The sequence below is a fragment of the Garra rufa genome, chromosome 1 (genome assembly GCF_049309525.1).
Source record: "Garra rufa chromosome 1, GarRuf1.0, whole genome shotgun sequence".
NCBI classification, from domain to species: Eukaryota; Metazoa; Chordata; class Actinopteri; order Cypriniformes; family Cyprinidae; genus Garra; species Garra rufa.
In genome coordinates, this window is record NC_133361.1 from 26592145 (window position 1) to 26612051 (window position 19907).

Genomic DNA, 19907 nt, shown 5'->3' on the forward strand with positions numbered 1-19907 from the left:
GCCTTCAAATGACAAGTTCCGCGCGCTCTCACTTTTGTGGAGCAAAAGTGATTTGTGCATCTGTGAGGCAGCGGCAGGCCCTGTTCAGAGAGCAGACAATTTCGGCCAATCACCGCGCTGGCGATGTGAAGGACCAATAAGGTAACGTTATTCATTTGTTTAAGTAGTTTTAATATGTGCGCTGGTCGTCTAAGTTGGTAATCATTGTTTCTTAGTTGGGTTAATTAGCCTTTATTATTTCCTAACGTATCTGTACTGTTAAGTTTGCTATTCAATCGTCTCATAATTAAAGATACTCTCATATTAAACGATGTAAGTTATTCTTTATATTCTCTTCTGCTTTACCTTCTAGAAAAATGACAGAACAGTCTCATATCACATCAAATGTGTAATGTTACAATGTTTTTCTTTCTTTTGGTTTGGTTTGTTTTTGGTGGATGGTAACATTTATAGGAATAACGTTACCATAGTAAAGTAAAGGTATTTTATTTGCCCAGTAGGCATAATTGGAAGCTGTAGTGAGTCACAGAGCAGGTTAATTAACATTATATAAAGCCAATACGATTTAAAGCATGTTTTAAATCCAAAATTACTGCAAATTGGTGTTCCATGAAATATAAAATCACTATTTACATAGTTTAAGAATAAAAAACAAACCAAACCAAAAGAAAGAAAAACATTGTAACATTACACATTTGATGTGATATGAGACTGTTCTGTCATTTTTCTAGAAGGTAAAGCAGAAGAGAATATAAAGAATAACTTACATCGTTTAATATGAGAGTATCTTTAATTATGAGACGATTGAATAGCAAACTTAACAGTACAGATACGTTAGGAAATAATAAAGGCTAATTAACCCAACTAAGAAACAATGATTACCAACTTAGACGACCAGCGCACATATTAAAACTACTTAAACAAATGTATAACGGTGAATGATTGCAGGGGGGAGATAAGAAAAAAGCATAACGTTACCTTATTGGTCCTTCACATCGCCAGCGCGGTGATTGGCCGAAATTGTCTGCTCTCTGAACAGGGCCTGCCGCTGCCTCACAGATGCACAAATCACTTTTGCTCCACATTTCACGGAGTATATGGTGCAAAAGTGAGAGCGCGCGGAACTTGTCATTTGAAGGCGAAAAACCTGCGTTTGAGACTCGTAGCAGCAGATTCAAGCAGTTGTAGTAATTGGACTTGCGATTATGTTAGAAAACTATCCAAGAAAAGTAATGCATTTGTGATCAGATATTCTACAAGTTTGCAACTCTCATTGTATGGATTCACATATTAATTTGCGGGTGTGTAAAATTTGTCCGTGACTTCACATTTTTGATACGGGTGTGTGAATGCGTTTTGCACCATATTCACTGCAGCAACTGTACAAAAAATGTGAGCGTACGAGTTTCTTCATGTGTGATTCGTAGAATCGGATTTGTGCACCTGCAGTGAAGAATGTGTGAAAGTGTAACTGTTGTGTTGTGTTTGTAGGAAAGGAAAAAAATCTACAAGTTTACAACTCCTAAAAAATTTTTCTCTGTGACTTCAAATTTATTGATACACATGTGTGGGTATGCTCTACAGCTACAAATTCCGCTCTCACATGTGTTCAGTAGTTTTGCACCAAAAATACCTTCATATTATTTGACCGGCAAGACTTTGAAGCACATTCAAATAATGTACTTTTGTGATCGCGAATATGAATAAGTGCACTGTCCCGTGAGTGAATGTACAGTATATTAAGACGGAGGCACACTGTAGCACGATACTACGATATGTATTCAAAAGCAGATCGTGGAGACATTTTAATCGTCCACGATCAAAAATCGTCATATCGCACACCCCTAATTACCATTCTGAAACATCCCGTTGAGTATCACAAGCCACAGCAGGCTACAGCATACCAGATACATGACTGTAGTTACTTGTAGTTGGCCTGGCCGTGCGTCACTCAGAAAACAACAGGCCAATCAGAAGAGAGGCTCATGAATATTAATTAGATGGGCCAAAATCGACCTGTTCTTGACAGAGCTCCTAAAAGAGGAGCTGTAAAAATATATTGAAATGGTTTTTGGCGCTTATACCCATATTCTTAAGGACATCAACAGCTAAAATAAACCTTCAAAGGTGTACAATATGGGACCTTTAAAGGCGATTTCCTCAATATTTTATATTTTTGCACCGTCAGATTCTAGATTTTCAAATAGTTGTATCTGCCAAATATTGTCCTATCCTAACACACATCAATGGAAACCTTATTTATTCAGCTTTCAGATGATGTAAAAATCTCAATTATAAAAAACTGACCCTTATGACCAGGGTCACAATTGTCCTATTCTGCTGATGTTACATAGGCCACTCTTTCAGCAATCTCATGTTCAGGGTCTGACTCCATTATAAAACGCCCACTTTTTATAATCTAATCAGTTATTATTGAATAAAATGAAGACCTGTCTTTTTTCCCACTGAATCAAGTTTCATTTAAAAACACACTAGCTTTCAAATGTTTGTGGTTTGTAAGTTGTTGTTTTTTTTTTTTGAAAGAAGTCTTTTATGCTCACCATGGCTGCATTTACTTGATCAAAAATATAGCAAAAATAACGCAGTTTTCAGTTTAAACAGATTATAAAATTTAATTTATTCCTGTAATGCAAAACTGAATTTCCTGCATAATTACTTCAGTCTTCAGTGTCACATGATCCTTCAGAAATAATTTAATATGCTGATTTGCTGCTCAAGAACCATTTTATTAATTAGAAACATGTGCTGCTGGAGTTTTTTTTTTTTTTTTTGTGAAAACTGATACTTTTTTTAGCATAGAACAGTATTTATTTGAACTAGACAGGTTTTTATAACATTATCAATGTCTTCATTATCTTTATAAATGTATAAATTGAATGCATCCTTAATAAATCAAGTATAATTTTTACAATTAAATTTAAATATAATGCATTTTTCCTTTTATTTAACAAAAAAGTGAGCATTGAATTATGAAGTAAAATGTTTCATGTTGACTTGTTCCTGGTGGCATGAACCTCTGTGTACAGGTGTACAGTTACCTGATTCATAGCATAAATGTGCTTTGTGAGTAATCAGGTGGATATCATTAGGTTTACTGATCATACACATAGATTGAAATGCAAGCTCAAATGCAAATACCATTATATAAACGTGTACACTGGTATTACTGATTTTAGCTTTTCGTCCTGGAGCTTGTCCTTCAGTGCGTCCTAGAACAGGTCCCACAGCTTCTTGCTGCTTGTTAAACATGGATGTGGCAGAGAGGTGCCATTCTCATTCAGGATTTGTGATCAACCCTGAATGTGGCAGAACCAGTTCACGGTGGGCGTGTGAGGTGTACGTTTCAAGTCTGCATTTCACAAGGTTTTGTGTATGTTTGGTGCTTGTTTACAGAAACTGTCTCACACCAGCCCAGAAGCTGTCTCTCTTTGTCTTTCCTTTCACAGGTGTAGACACTCAAATCCAAACTATCGGCTTGACAAAGCATGACTGTGTAAAAGAATCATTTATTATGTGCCTCATGTATGTGGATCGTTGTTTCCCAGTCCATGTGGTTTAAGTTTCACATTTAGCTGGTGTTCGTCGCCTCACTAGGTCTCTCTGTGTGTTTGTGTGAGAAAAAGAGACAGGTTGAATCTCTTCTATTGTACAGCACATCAAACACATTGCACACCTGGCTCTTATTGGCTCCGCAGACCTCAGCCCTGAACTGCTTGGCTTTTCTTTTGAAGCTATTCCGGTGTGTGTGGCTTTCTGAAACTGGGCTCTGGGTGCCGGTGTGTGCTCAGCTGTGGTGCGCCCTGGGGAAAGTGATGTCACTGTTGCCCGGAGAGCCGATTATTGAAGAGGCAGCGAGTGGAAGCAAACGGCCAATTAGCAGAAATTGGACCAGGAGTGTCTTCACCATCGCTCTCTTCTAGTGCTCCAACTCCTGTGTGCCTTTAGTTTTCTGGTGACATGCATGTTCGTGTGTGTACGGTTTGTTGAACCCTTGCTCTGCTCACTCGATCAGATGATTTGGACTGTAGGGCATGAAGGGGTGGTCTTCTTGTGTCAAGTTTGTTTTTCTCTTAGTCTTCCCAGGTTGTTACGTAGGGCTGGGTAAAAATATTGATTTCTTAATTTTAATCAATTCTCATTTTTACAAGATAATATCAATTCCTAAATTCAAAGAATCGATTAGTCTAGCCTGATTTCAGTTAAAGGAACACTCCACTTTTTTTGGAAATAGGCTCATTCTCCAACTCCCCCCGAGTTAATAAGTTTTACCGTTTTGAAATCCATTCAGCCGTTTTCCTTTTCTGCCAATATCACTTTTAGCATAGCTTAGCATAGATCATTGAATTCTATTAGACCAATAGCATCGCATTCAGAAATGACCAACGAGTTTCGATATTTGTCCTATTTAAAACTTGACTCTTCTGTAGTTATATCGTGTACTAATACCGGCGGAAAATGTAAAGATGCGATTTTCTAGGCCGATAAGATTAGGAACTACACTCCCATTCCGGCGTAATAGTCAAGGAAGTTTGCTGCCGTAATATGGATGCAGCAGGCGGAGTAATATCGCGATGCTATTGGTCTAATATAATTCAGTGATCTATGCTAAGGAGAACGGCTGAATGCATTTCAAAATGGTAAAATTCAACTTATTAACTCGGGGGGAGTTGGAGAATGAGCCTATTTCAAAAAAAAAGTGGAGTGTTCCTTTAATGCAGCGGTTCTCAATTCCAGTCCTCGCGCCCCACCCCTCTGTGTATTTTGCATGTCTCTCTTAGTTAACACACCTGATTCAGATAACCAGCTCGTTAGAAGTGAACTCCGTGCAGGAACTGTGTTGGCATGGCCCCTGCACAGTGTTCATTGCTCCCTACTCCCTGAGTGGGGGAAATCTGTTTACTACACTTCGAAACATTCATTCACATATTTGCGCTACGCCACCGCATGCAGCGTCTTCACACACAGATGAAACTTACTAGAGAAGTGTGACACAAATGCATCTGTAAATAAATACATTTTAAATTTATATCTCGAACGCTTTAATGACCTTTAAATGGAACATATACACTCGTTTCGAACTAATGAATAATGGCGGAATATCCTGTGATGTCCACTTCGAAGGGCAGTAACGTTGGAATAGAACAAACGTCTGAAGCGATACGTGAAGCACACAAAATATGCAGAGCAGGGGGGCGCGAGGACTGGAATTGAGAACCGTTGCTTTAATGAATGGAGCTTTGTAGTGCGCTTCCTATTCAATAAATGGCAACAAGATTTGTTAGTTTTGATTAGGGCTGCATGATAAATTGAAATGAAATTGCAATTGCGATTAATCAAAAGCTGTGATTGTCGAGCATATCTTTCACTGAAGCACAGTTCTGTGATCAGCAGTAAATCTCCTTCCGAAGGCCAGAGAGTGCTCTCTTTTTTTCACGCGGAAACTCCAAATATGCCCGAAGAAGAAACACTGAAGCTTAATAAACAGAAGATTTAACTGCTTTCATTGATTCAACGTGACTAATAAACACACAACTACAACAATATATGGTTTATCTGAGTTCTTCTTATTATAATGTTCCTTGTAATACAGTATATAATGCAATGACTTTTATCACTGCTTAGAATACTATGAATACTATGCGTGCCTTGTTCTGTGTAAAAAGCCACATCATCTCACAGAAGGATTTATTTCAAACACTCAACTGATGTTAAGAAGTGAGTTTGGAGTAAAACATGTTATTAAATGTGGTATTTTCACATGCTTTCAGATGTAGCAGCATTTCTACACGGAGCATCTTCTCACTGAGAAGCTACGCAAACAGCTGTCATTATCACAGACAATTTCTTTTGATTTTATAATCGAGCGATTAAATCGATATAGCGTAGCTTTTCAGTGAACTACAGCTCTGTGTACTAAATACTGCTCCATCTGAAAGCACCTATTGGAGATTTACTACTGATTACACAACCGGCTTTACTGAAACAATGCGCCTTCGATTAATCATGCAGCCCTACTTTTTATGTAAAACAGTCTCAGATTTCAAATTCGGTCCATTTTATTACAATATTCAAACAGTGAATGTCGCTTCAGTGCTGTTTATTGTGGAGTAGTTTCGCATAGCCAGACCTTCAGACTGACAGCTGAAGGTCTGGAACTCATGGCAGCTTTCATTGGCCAAGTCCCGCCCATAAGACCGTTTGATCGACATGTCAAACAACCAATCACAGTTTGTTTCGTTCAGCGCCACATTTCTGTGCGTGGAAATGCCCCCACAACAACAGACTGGCGTGCAACAAGTCAGTCATTGAAATAACCAGCATTGAAAGATAACGAAGAAGAGGGAGAACAAGCAGTAAGTCAGTAATTTGTTCGCGAACGTCGCATATGTGTATAACAACAATGGCGTCTGCATAAGCACATTTTAGCAAAACGCCGAGTAAATCAGTCTGGGCTTTGTTTCCCGGCAGACTGAAAATAAACGCGACACTCGCGTCTCCCGGAAATACGATCAAATTCAACGAATCAGATGACGACTTCGACATTCCTGAAGTGTTTCCAGCGTACCATATGCATCAGACGTTTAGCCAACGTTTCGTGGGCGTGACGTCTGAGGCTGAGACTAATTGTGGAGTGACAGATCGCTGTAGTGCCTCAGTTCAAGAGAAGCAGCATGCGAACTGATCGTCTCCTCCGCTTTAATACCAGTTATAGCACAAAATAAACATGAATAAACATCAGAAGGTATGTTAAAAGAGTATAACTTACTAAAATCTGTATTCTCTCATGTAATTGCTCAATCAGTGTTTCAACCACCTTCAATATTATAGTAACGTAGTACCAGCTGACTCTCGTGTCTATTTTACAGCATTATTTGAGAGATTTTGTTTTCCTTCAGAAAATTTGCCATATACTGTACTTGATGTATATCCAAAATAATCGATATTAAATTGAATCAAATCAGAATCGAAACAAATTACAAGCTTGTGAATCAAAAAATAATTGAATTGTGAAATTTGTGTCAACCTAGCCGCATTGTTGTGTTTACATGTGCAATACATGTGTCTTTAAGATTTTTAAAATAAATTAATACTTTTATTCATCAAGGATAAATTGATCAAAGGTGACAGTAACAACATTTATTACGCTACCAAAGACTTCTGTTTGAAATAAATGTTCTTTTTAACTTTCTATGTCAGAGAATCCTGAAAAATTTATCACAGTTTCCACAAAAATATTAAGTAGCAACTGTTTTCAACATTCATAGTTTCAGCATTCAAACCAGTATATAAGAATGATGTGACACTGAAGACTGAAGTAGTGATATGTAAAACTACATTTTAAAATATATTTAAATAGGTAACAGGTATTTTAAAGTCTAATATTTTGTAATATTACCGTTTTACTGTATTTTGATCAAATAAATGCAGCCTTGGTGAGCATAAGAGACTTTTTGGAAAAAACATTTGAAATGTTAGAGACCCCACATTTTTGAAAGGTTACATACAATAAAATGCTGATAATTAAGTTTATTATGAAATCATTATAAAAAAGCAAAAGATAAGTTATACTGATTATACTCTTTTAAAACCCCCATATCATGTAAATACCTTTATTGCTGATAAAATTGCATTCACAGTGATATCAGGCTAGCAGTCAAAAATCAACATGTTAGTCAAGTTTGCCCTCATGACTATTGTCTATTTTTGGCTTAAGCATAAAGATTACATATGTAAATATACTGTTCTTTTGTTAAATTTTTTCATTATTCTGTTGTCACTCAGACCTGCTGTATCTAAAATTAATGGCGCTGGTTTCTACATGCACTACTGGTTGTCCTACTTTATTTGCCAAAGTGTGCATCATGTGCACACTGTTCTGTGTATTGTATGCATCAGTTTATTTACAATAAATGGCCTCAGGACAAACTTTGAAAGAACTCTTAATAATTTATCTCAAGGACAATTTATAGTTCAAGTCATTCTTTTATAGCACAGTTCATTTATGAACTTATGTATATACTTATGTAGAATTATGTATATACAATATACATTATTACATTTTAGCTTGTGTGAATACTGTATTGACCAGTTAGCACTTTTTTATAATTTCCACATACTATTTTTTTTTTTTAAATGATCTGCACTATACAGTATATACTGCTTGGTATACAGTAGGCATTATGTGATTATTTCATTCTGAACACGTCCTGTTTCTCTCTCTCTCACAGAGAATGTTCCGGTGGAGCTGCGAGACCCGTTCTACTGTGATCAGTATGAGCAAGAGCACCTAAAGCCTCCCGTCACGCGCCTGCTGCTGTCCCCTGAGCTCTACTGTCGCACTTATGGCCTTCTGCTGGGTGGAAGCCCGGGGGCCGAAGGGCCCCCCAAAGATATCTCAGCTCTCCTACAGGTCCTGGCCAGGAAAGGTTTGGTACCCAAAGACCAGAATGCTCCCGTGACAGAGGCCATGCTCCGACAGACGCCCATCAAAATGGTTAGTAGTATGGCAGTGTCAGCACATTCCTACATGAATTATGTACAGAGCTGAGTTTGGAGTTGATACAGTGGCTTTTGTATCTGAAAACGCAGAACTAACTTGTTGTCTGGCGCTGAATCAAGTGATTGATTTGAGATGCTCTTCAGTAGACAGTAAGTTTAGATGATTCTTGTGTGCTGTTATTAGCTCTCCTCATATGAACCACACCAGAGACTCAACTATTGATCATGGATAATCCTGATGTAAGCATGTGTATTTTTTGTTTAGTGATAGTTGTTCCCTTGTTTGTCCTGAACAGTTAAACTGCCCGCTGTTCTTCAGAAAAATACTTCATGTCCCACAAATTCTTTGGTTTTTCAGCATTTTTATGTATTTGCACCCTTTCCAACAATGACTGTATAATTTTGAGATCTATCTTTTCACACTGAGAACAACTAAGAGACACATGCAGAAGGTTCAAACACTCACTGATGCTCCAGAAGGAAAAACGATGCATTAAGAACCGGGGGTGAAAACTTTTGAACAGAATGAAGATTTTTTTCTTATTTTCTTATTTTGCCTAAATATCATTTTTTTTTCATGTAGTACTGCCCTTCAGAAGCTACAGAAGATACTTAAATGTTAAAATAAGTTAAATTTACCCTGATCTTCACATTCAAAATATTTAATGCATTGTGTTTCCCTCTGAAGCATCAGTGAGCGTTTGAACCTTCTGTAATAGTTGCATATGAGTCCCTCAGTTGTCCTCAGTGTGAAAAGATGGATCTCAAAATCATACAGTCATTGTTGGAAAGGGTTCAAATACACAAAATTGCTGAAAAACCAAAGAATTTGTGGGACCAGAAGGATTTTCTGAAGAACAGCGGGCAGTTTAACTGTTCAGGACAATCAAGGGACTCATGAAAAACACTAAACAACAAAAAAAAACTTGTAAACTTTTGAACGGGGTAATTTTTATTAATTGAACTATTTTGTCTTGTGGACTATATGACTTTTATATGAAATATCTTATTCAGGTTGGTACTAAATAAAAATTAACATGCATTTTGTATGATTCCTCTTATTTTGGTAAAAAAAAATTCATTTTGCAGATTACGCAAAGTGTATGTAAACTTTTTTTTATAGTACTATATACAATACAGATTCAGTTTTTTAAAACAGCTTCACTTTAATAAACTGGAAAATAAAACCGTTAACAGCCCCTTTCACACATACAGTCTTTACTGGTAACTTACCAGTACATTACCATTAAGAGATTGTGTGTGAATAGGACATTAAAAAAAAAAATCTGGCAATTTACCGGTATAAGAAGTTGTAACATTACCAGTAGTATAGTCTTTTGTTAATTCCCAATCTGTAGTCTTTGGCCAGACCTAGAACTGAGATTTGTATTAGGAAAAAAATGTTGTCTGGATAGGCACCTCAGTAGGTTTTTCGCACACAACCGATGTATGTGTGATTTATTGAGCATGGGCGTCTCATTGTAGTCCACCAGCTCAGATCAAAGGGATATCAATGCTGATTTGGCCTGCCAAAATCACAATCGATTGACCCTCTATGGATTAGGACACATGGGGATTGTTTCACTGCAGCACTGGGGGATGTTTTCTGGAGCTGAAGGGGCTTTTGGGGAGGGGCTGCTCATGTTTATGCTTGGAATCCAGGGATTATAGCATAAAAAGCAGCTTCCCCCTCTCCAGCAATCCCTGAGTAGATCCAGCTGTATGGGACAGGACAGTTATTGAAAAACTGCATGCTAAGCCCAGGCTTGCTGGGGTGGGCGGAGAGACACAATGCAGGGGCTGACAAATAGTGGCAGGGTCGAAGGATCAGGCCTTAAAACAATAACCAGACAAAAGACAGCAGACCCTCTACTGATGTAGCACTTTTCTCCCTGTCAGAGAGGGTCCTTCTCACAGCAGGAAGGGCTTTAATGGACACTAATGGAGTGTTTGATTCTCCTTGGGCTCAGAGCTTTTTACATTAACTGTAGAGCTACTCTTACCAAGATTTACAAACTAGGTTTGTCCAATGTTGTAGAATATAAATAAGTAATAGGTCAGTACATCAGACAGGTTGATTAATCAGATGATTACTAATACAGATTAACTACTGATTACCTACTTGGTAGAAAAATGAATATTTACATCTACCAACATATTTGTAGATGGTGAATTTTGTTTACAGTAACACTCACTGATGCTTCAAAACAATGCATTAGGAGCCAGGGGTGTAAACTTTTGAACAGAATGAAGATGTATACATTCTTATTTAGTCTAAATATCATATTTTTTTAATTTAGTACTGCCCTTCAGCAGATAGCTCTTAATGCATGTTTTTTTCCTTCTGGAGTATCAGTGAGCATTTGAACCTTCTGTAATAGTTGCATATGAGTCCCTCAGTTGTCCTCAGTGTGAAAAGATGGATCTCAAAGTCATACAGTCATTGTTGGAAAGGGTCAAATACACAAAAATGCTGAAAAACCAAAGAATTTGTGGGCACTGAAGGATTTTTCTGAAGAACAGCAGGCAGTTTAACTGTTCAGGACAAACAGGGGACTCATGAACAACTATCATATAAAAAACACAGCTGTGGATCATTCAGGGAACAACACAGTATTAAGAATCAAGTGTGTGTAAACTTTTGTACTTGCTCATTTTTATAAATTCAACTGTTATTTTCTCTTGTAGACTATATGTAAACAGTACTAAAGTCAGTACTAAATTAAAAAAAAAACATGAATTTTGTATGATCCCTCTTATTTTGGCAAGATAATTAACATTTTGCAGATTCTGCAAGGTGTATGTAAACTTTTGACCAACTGTATATTTAAAAACAAAAACTAAAACACTAGTTTCTCTTGTTAATTTACTTGACTGACTAAAACACTAGACACAATTACTAAAACTAAATAGAATTAAATTATTCAATAACATTAAAATGGAAAATATTAAAGTAAAAAACTGATTCAAAATATTAATAAGACTATAGTAGTAACTCAATGATACTAAAGTATGTTTGTTTTTTTTAATAAACAAGGTGTCCCATAAATTTCTCACAGTGGTACAGTACAATAACCAAGTTCCTTTTAAAAGTAATGCATTACAATATTGTGTTACTCCATAAAAAGTAGAGGTCGACCGATATATCGTTTGGCCGATATATCGGGCCGATATTTGCCATTTTTTTTAATATATCGGCCAATATCCATGTTTAGTAGCGCTGATTTAAAGTCAGGCACTTCTGCGGGCAGCCCTGTGTTATTGGTGCGGTAAAACACGCTGCTGTGAAGGACCCCAAGCCAAAACTTTTGTAAGTTTCAATAACAGTTCAGATAAATGTAAGGTTTAAATTCTGTCCTATGGCCATATATTTACTATATTACTAGTAAACTAGGAAGTGTTGCTTTCACTTAGTGAAAGAAAAGCATTGAACCGTTGGGAACTGGCATAATGCTACGGCTGGTTAAAGGTTTGCTTGCAGTTAAGTTTAAGGACTGTAGTCGAAAACGATCAGCAGCTTACTTGCTAACATATTAGTCCCAGTGTTTTAAGTTCTGTTTAATTTTTCCTGTATTGTTGTCGGAGAATTTAACTCTGTGCGTGGGGTGAAGGCGGCGGCGGCTCTCACAAACAATGCAGCTTTGCGATTACTCCGCCTCGCTCGGAGACAGTTATGCAGTTATAGAGTCAGTTAATAGAGTTATGTGGTCAGGACTGTGGCGCCGGCTTCCTTTTAAATATATTTTGTTGATTGCACCTGATGCGCCCGCACCGTCCGTTTTCAGCATGGATTTGACTTAAAAGCACGAGTGATTAAGCCTATATAAGTGTGCAGCGATGTGAAGATCAGCTGTTAAAATGAGCCATCCATTCATCATATCAGCATGCAAAACTAAGAATTAGAATAATTGTAATAGGAAGATCGTGTGCGGTTTGCTAAATCAGATCAAAAATATAGGTGCAGGTGGGTGGCAGGCACATTACACTATTGCCTGATTTTGCTTTATTTCGTCATCAAAAGTAAGATTTTGCTCTCTTTTGTCATCAAAAGTGTTCTGAAACAAGTCACAACTGAGCTGCTGTGCATCTCCATTTAAACACAGCGGTGTTTCGTTTAAGAATGAACGTGCGTTTTTAAACGAATCTAGTGAAATGATTCAATTTCCCATTCATAAAGACACTCGCGTTATTCAGGAATGAATCAGCTGTTTGAACGAATCAAATGAAGGATATGATTCAGTAATTAAATCAGTGTCTTGCCGCCATCTGCTGGCAGGTCCTCTCAGTTATATAAATCATTTAAAATTTCTGTATTCATAATGTTATATTTAAAACATTAAAGTTTAATCTCAGCTCTTAAACTTTTATGTAAATGATTAACAGTTTTTACTTTTTATATTATCTGTTTTATATATTTAATACTTGGTCAGTTCGATTTGTTTGGTTAACTTTGGTTAAATCTTTTATAATAATACTGTGCAGTGCACAAAATCAAGATGGTTCATTGTGTTCATTGTTCATGATGTTAAGTTTAGAAATGATGTGCATCCACTTATTATTAGTGTGACATTTTAGCACGCAAATAAAGGGGAGAACTTCAAGATATCGGCCCTAAAAATCGGCAGCACATATCGGCCATCGGCTGACCCTGACCTCTAAACATCGGCATCGGCTATTAGGGGTGTAAGAAAATATCGATACACTTAAATATCGCGATATTTTCTTTTACGATGCCGTATCGATATTCAACTGTACTGTATCGATTTTTTTATTAACAATTAACATGCAATATTCACGGCGTTTGTTCATTTTTGTGTTGCAATTAAAACTCCGGCCGCTAGGTGAGCAGCATGGACAGCAGTCATTATGTCCTACGCGCTAAAGAAATAATGAAATCCCGTGAGAGCGCCAGTCTGTGCCAAACTGCATGCTAACCGCTAATTTAGCACAGTTCACCGGCGATGACTGAGGACGAGCGGATACAGCCGGCTCCAGCAGCCTTTAAAGCGGATGTTTGGGCATATTTTGGTTTCAAAACAAAGGAAGGCAGTTGCGACTTCGACAAGAGCCATGCGATCTGTAAACTCTGCAACGCCAGAGTCAAGTACTCGGGCAATACTACAAATTTGCCATCACATGTGGCGAGACACCATGACAATGTAGCATTACAGGCTAACGAGAAACGAGTGGATCCTGGTCAGTGAGTGTCACTTTTACCATTTCATTTGAGAAAGCATCATATCATACTGTACACACAGAAACTTCACGACAACCTGTCAAAATAAAAGTACGGTTTAATGTAACAGAACAATATTAGTCTTGTATTACTTTTGTTCAGTATAATGTAAGTGTTTATATATTCCTATTTAAATAATTTACATAAAACAATATATCTGATAAAAAAATAAATATTACAACAAGATTAACCACTTAATTGTAGAAAAAAAAACTACAATTATTATTTAAACATTTTAAACTGAATATAATTTTTCTTCCATGTATTGATTTTAACAGTAAACCTCTGTTTGTTTGCCAAAAATTAAAAGGGTTTATTTTTCATTTGATTAAAAATAAATTAATGTTTATGTTTTCATTTGATTATCAGAAAAATTAAAACACAAGAATTTCTAAAACAAAAAAAAAAGAAAAAGATTGTTGAGCCCTATTGTTCAAAATGTTAAAATAGAGAGTTTTTGACTTATTTTTTCACTGACATAAAAGTTTTCGTTATTACACAAAGTATGCTAAAGTGTTGGGAAAAAGTAACGTTGGCTACTCTGTTCAATCACACTGTGCAGTTCTAATGAATTGGAATGGATGGAAAATAAATTGGAATTGGAATTTTAATTTGTCTGCCGACTTTATCAAGTTAATGTGACATGCATACTAATACAAACTATTGCAATATATCACAATATTTATTGTATCGCAATATATCGTGATGTATTGTATCGTGACCCATGTATCGTGATATGTATCGTATCGTGAGGCCCTTGCCGATACACAGCCCTATCGGCTATAGAAAAACCCATATCGGTCGATCTCTAATAAAAAGTAACTAATTGTGTTACTTGGTTACTTTTTCTGGAAAGTAATGCAATACGTTACTTTTGCGTTACTTTTTCTCACCTGGGCTGGGCTTGCTTACTTATTTTTAATAACAGAAAACCCAAATTACATTTTTGGCGACTGTAAAGGCCTGTTTACACCAAGAGCCTCTCTCCTGATTTCCCAATTTCAGTGAATAAATATTTAAATAAATATTTTCTTGTAAATGAAAAAGTAATTTGTTACTTTACTACTTACTTGAAAAAAGTAATTTCTTGTAACGCATTACCCCCAACACTAATAATAACATTGGTTGTGCTGATGACTTTGCTAAAGCTTAGAAAAGCTGTACTCTTTGGCGAATTTGGCAAAGAGATAATTTTGGACCCTGATTACAGCCCTACATGGCGGCGGCGGCTTCTTTTTTTTTTTTTTTTTAACCATTCTCCGCAGTGACCCAATTCTTGCTTTGTCTCGCCCCCAATTTAAATTCTGTGTATTTGTTCCAGCGTCAGTTCTCCAACACAGCCATCTCTGAGTGCTGACTCCTCTGAGGATGCATTGATAGCGTGCGGTGCTTGAGGCAGGTGAATGTTCAGTCTCAGTCTGGGGCTCCCGGCTGCTGGTCCCCCCTGCTGGTGTCATGATGTGCTCGGTGAGCCGTGCCGGTGAGCTCTGGGCTCATCTGGTGCTGTCTGGCTGCTCGAGGTGCGCTTCCCAGGCCTGGCTGTGGGGGCGGCTGGTTGACTGGCTGCTGTAGCAGTGTGATGAAAGTGGGTCATGATGTAGAATTAGGATGGAGACGCAGCAGTCTGAAACAAGGCCAGTAAACAGCTTTGGAGCAGCTAAAGTATGTTTTAGCAATGGCAATGCATCAAAACTCAACATTTGGCATATGTCCTGAGCATTAAGTGGTGATAACTAAAACTTGATATGCTTTAATGGTATTAAATACTTTTTTGGACCTGCACCATGATAATACCATAGCATACTGAAGTCCCATGGTGTTACCATCTGGTCGTTTCATAATTGATGAATTTTGCCACATTGACACTGTTATTGAACTAAATTGAATCAACATTGAAATAAATTAAGCTGAATAATGACACTATTGTTTTCTGCTGAGCTGCTTTACAGCTGAAATTGATGAAATTTGCAATACTTCCTTTGCTGTTTGTCTCTCTATTAAACGGCCTGTATTGCATAAAGCGCTATACAAATAAATGTCACTTGTTCTGCTGTATGTGGAACAAGGAAGTTATCATTCCTTCTGAATGAAGGAGCATCTGGAGACATATTGCTCTGACCTTCCTGGCTAGCTGTTCACATCTCTGCAGGTTTGACATTTTCCGCTTGGATGCGGAGCAGAGCCCAGCCCCCATAAAGGATAAAGATCTGTGAAGATTAGTGATAATCTGTGATCCAGACTCAGCGTCATGATCCAGCTGAATATTGACAACCAGACATGCCACCTCTGTTATTTAATTTAATTTAATTTAATTTAATTTTTTAGCTTATTTTCTATTGAAAAAGACACAAATTGCTCACTGATTAATTGATTTATAATATGTGCAACCATTTTTGTGTAGTATTATTTATTCTCCAATGCTGTCAAGGGATAATCTGTGACCCGGACTCAAATTTATTATACATCTTTTAAAACCAGACATGCCATCTCTGTTTTTTTTATTTTAATTTATTTTAATTTTATTTTAATTTTTGTTCATTTTATTTTAGCTTATGTTTTATTGAAAAAGAAAACAGCATGTATTTTTTTTTTTTTTTTTAGCTTATTTTGGTTTTTCTTATTTTACTGAACTAGGAAACAAAGTATTTCACAAATTGCTCACTGATTCATTGATTTTTTTCAGACACAGAATTATCATACATTTGAATATTAACCACCAGACATGCCATTTCTGTTTATTTTATTTATTTTTTATTTTATTTTATTTTATTGAACTAGGAAACAAAGTATCTCACAAATTGCTCACTGATTCATTGATTTATAATATGTGCATCCTTTTTTGTGTAGTATTATTTATTCTGCAGTGGCGTCAAGGGATAATCTGTAATCGAGACTTTAATTTAATTTAATTTTATTTTATAATTTTTTTTTTAACATTTTTAATCTGTTTTTTAAATTTTATTTTAATATATTTAAAACACAAGATGTCTCAAATTCCTCACAGATGCTTTGATTTCTATCTGTGCATCCATTTTGTGTAGTATTATTTATTCTACAAATTTTATTTTGATTTATTGTATTTTATTTTGTTTTATTGTATATTATTTAATTTTATGCTTTTTTTAGCTGCTTATATTTTATTGAAAAAGGAAACAAAGTATTGCTCACAAATTGCTCATTGATTAATTGATTTATAATATGTGCATCCATTTTTGTGTAGTATTATTTATTCTGCTGTCAAGTGATAATCTGTGATCCATAATTATCATTCATCTAAATATTAACAACCAGACATGCCACTTGAGGTTATATTTATTAGGGCTGCACGATTTGGAGAAAAAATCTAATTGCGATTTTTCTGATCAAAATTGCAATTTGCGATTTAAAATGCGATTTACTACTATTTCATAAAAGAGCTACAGGTTTGATATGGTGGTTTTAACAGCACCAAAGAAAGACCAAGCATAATCACAAAGTATGCTACACTGTTCTACTGTTTATTTAAAACCTCTTAAACATTGTTGCCTTTTTTAAAATAAAGTTGTCAGTTATCATGACATATTAAGAAAATAACTACAGTATCTTAAATAAAATTAACAATTAAAATGCTATAATAAAATATTATTAAAATCTTTTATAATATATATATATATATATATATATATATATATATATATATATATATATATAATTTTATAATAAAATATTATTAAAATCTTAAACTTTTAGGAATCCAAACACACTGTGAACAATTTTACATCAGTAAAACACTGAAGATAACCTACATTAAGAGACACTTTGTTGGGAAGTTGAGCCGCTGCTCCCGCTCATCTTTTCCAAATGACGTTAACGTTATTTGCTCAGTACATGCAGTAGAGACCTGCACTCCTACGGGAGTATAGCGGGACCCGAGGCAACCGACTGCGGCGCGGGACAAAACTTGATGGGCGAGTGCGGCTGTTCGGGACGCGGGAAAATAAAATGATTCGCGGGACCCCCGCAAAATAGAAATAGGCTATCTAAAAAGCAAATATTGTTATTAATCTATTGCACAAAAGCAGCAAGAACAACAAGTGTATAACTTACAGCTATGATTAGTAAGCACTAGAAGCAAGTCATCAGAGGTTAGAATCCACTCACTGCTCAAACATTCTTGCACAGTGCTGAATATTGCGTGCTCGCGAATTAAAACACACGAAGTGTAGACATTGTGAAAGATTCATTGTGCATAATATTCATTGTGTTAGAGCTTTATGAGATCGCATTTGAACTGAGATGTCAACTTTAGCTTTGTCTACTTGCATTCTGCTATGGATACACACAGTAGCTCATGCTTGCTCTTCTGTTAAGAATAACAGTGGTTTGTGAATGTTGATGCTTAGCCTATATAACAAATATTTTATCAGGAGCGTTTATGCTGGGGTTTTGTGAAATTACGAGATGTTACAAAACTGTTTCATGTAAATTCAATTGATGTACTGAAAAAAACTATATAGGTTACTTTTATGTGGGCAGGAGCGGGACAAAACATGAATGTCGAGGCGGGAACTGAACGAGATAAACATATTTCTGCGGACGCGGGACTGAAAAATACGTCCTGTGCATGTCTCTACATGCAGTGTTAAAATGCCCCCTATTGGTTAAACTCTGCATCAAACCTAATATAAGCATGAAGACGTAATGTGCACATGAAGCGACCTGTCAGAAACGACTTAAATGCTTGTTACCACATTTGATAAATCGAAATAATCGCAGCTCTTGCGATTTGAAAATCGCACCCTTTCAAATCGCGATTTCGGTTTAAAAACGATTAATCGTGCAGCCCTAATATTTATTATAATTGAGTTTTTTATTATATTTTTGTTTTTGTATTTATTTTATTGAACAAGGAAACAAAGTATCTTACAAATTGCTCACTGTTTCATTCATTTATAATCTGTACATTAATTTTTGTGGAGTTTTGTTCATTCTGCAGTACCATCAAGGACTTCCTTGAGCTGCATGTGTTTAGTTCCATTAAAGCCTCAGGTTGCGGCTGTTGTTGTTTTGTTTCTTTAAAATATTCTAAAGGAAACTGTAAAAAAAAAAAATGTTTCGAGTTTGTGTTACCAGAACTGATCAGGGAAATTTGGAAGTCAGATTATTGCCGTCTACTTCCTGAAGTTCCTGTACAGCTGAGAGACTAAAGGAGCTGCAGTCCTCAGTATTTAAACACTGCTTTGTGTTCTGCTCCTTGGTTTTATTAAAAACAAACACAACTGATTTTCACATTAGAAATGTTTTCAGTACACAGTGTGTGTGTTTACATGTATGTGCTTGGAGAATGAGTTCATACCACCCAGGGCTGCAAGGCTTCCTGTAAATCACCCCCTGCTGCACCTCTGGCCTTCTTATCCTCCAGTCTGTGGCACACTGAGGACTGGGGGTTAGAAATAAGCATCCAGCAGTTTCCCCCACAGTTATAATAACCGCAGTGAACTTTGCTTTGCTTTTGTCCTGCCAGTGGAGTATTTTGGCGCTCGTCACAGGACCGCCTGGGTTTGTGGTGACTGCAGAATGTCATTAGGACTAGCTGTTGTGTTACCTCAGGATTTCCAGCTTCAACTGTGCGCTCTAAGCTGTGGTGAGGTGCATTGTGGGTCATACCGGTTGTTATGGTGATTTGGCAGGCCGGTTGTGCTGTATGTTCCAGTGTTGGTCCCGCTCCCCTCTCATTAGGGAAACTTGTGATTCGGCTTAGCGAGTCCTGGAGTTTCGGGACAGGAAATCCAAGCCCCCCTCCCGTCTCCTCTCGCTTTCATTCCTCTGTTTTGTCGTGAACTGCTCTCACCTCCTTTCCCTGTATAATTACTATACCGCACAACAGAGCAGAGCGAGTGACCTCTGTAGTACAGTAATTTCTTACTGATTGCAGAATAATTTTTGTGGAGTGTTTTTTAACATTGTTAAAGGGGCTGTTGTGCACATAAACATCGTCAAATTAGCCAAAATATATCATTCCAATGTTTGGGTACGGTTTTCATGTTTTTGAAAGAAGTCATTTTGCTTATCAAGGCTCCTCAAGATTCATTATCTATGTTAAAGTTCTGCATTTATTTGAAATTTGAAACTCTTTTGTAACATAAGTGTCTTTACTGTCACTTTTTGGTCA

The 19907-nt window shown here is 36.6% G+C and overlaps 1 protein-coding gene across 6 annotated transcripts in view; it reads left to right on the plus strand.

Moving 5' to 3' along the window:
- camsap3 (calmodulin regulated spectrin-associated protein family, member 3) overlaps positions 1-19907 on the plus strand; it is a 65600-nt gene that overhangs the window by 24017 nt on the left and 21676 nt on the right. For all 6 annotated transcript variants that reach the window (XM_073838041.1, XM_073838056.1, XM_073838049.1 and 3 more), the window contains exon 2: positions 8250-8515. In XM_073838041.1, the coding sequence (XP_073694142.1) occupies positions 8250-8515 (266 nt within the window). The remainder of the gene's footprint in view (positions 1-8249; positions 8516-19907) is intronic.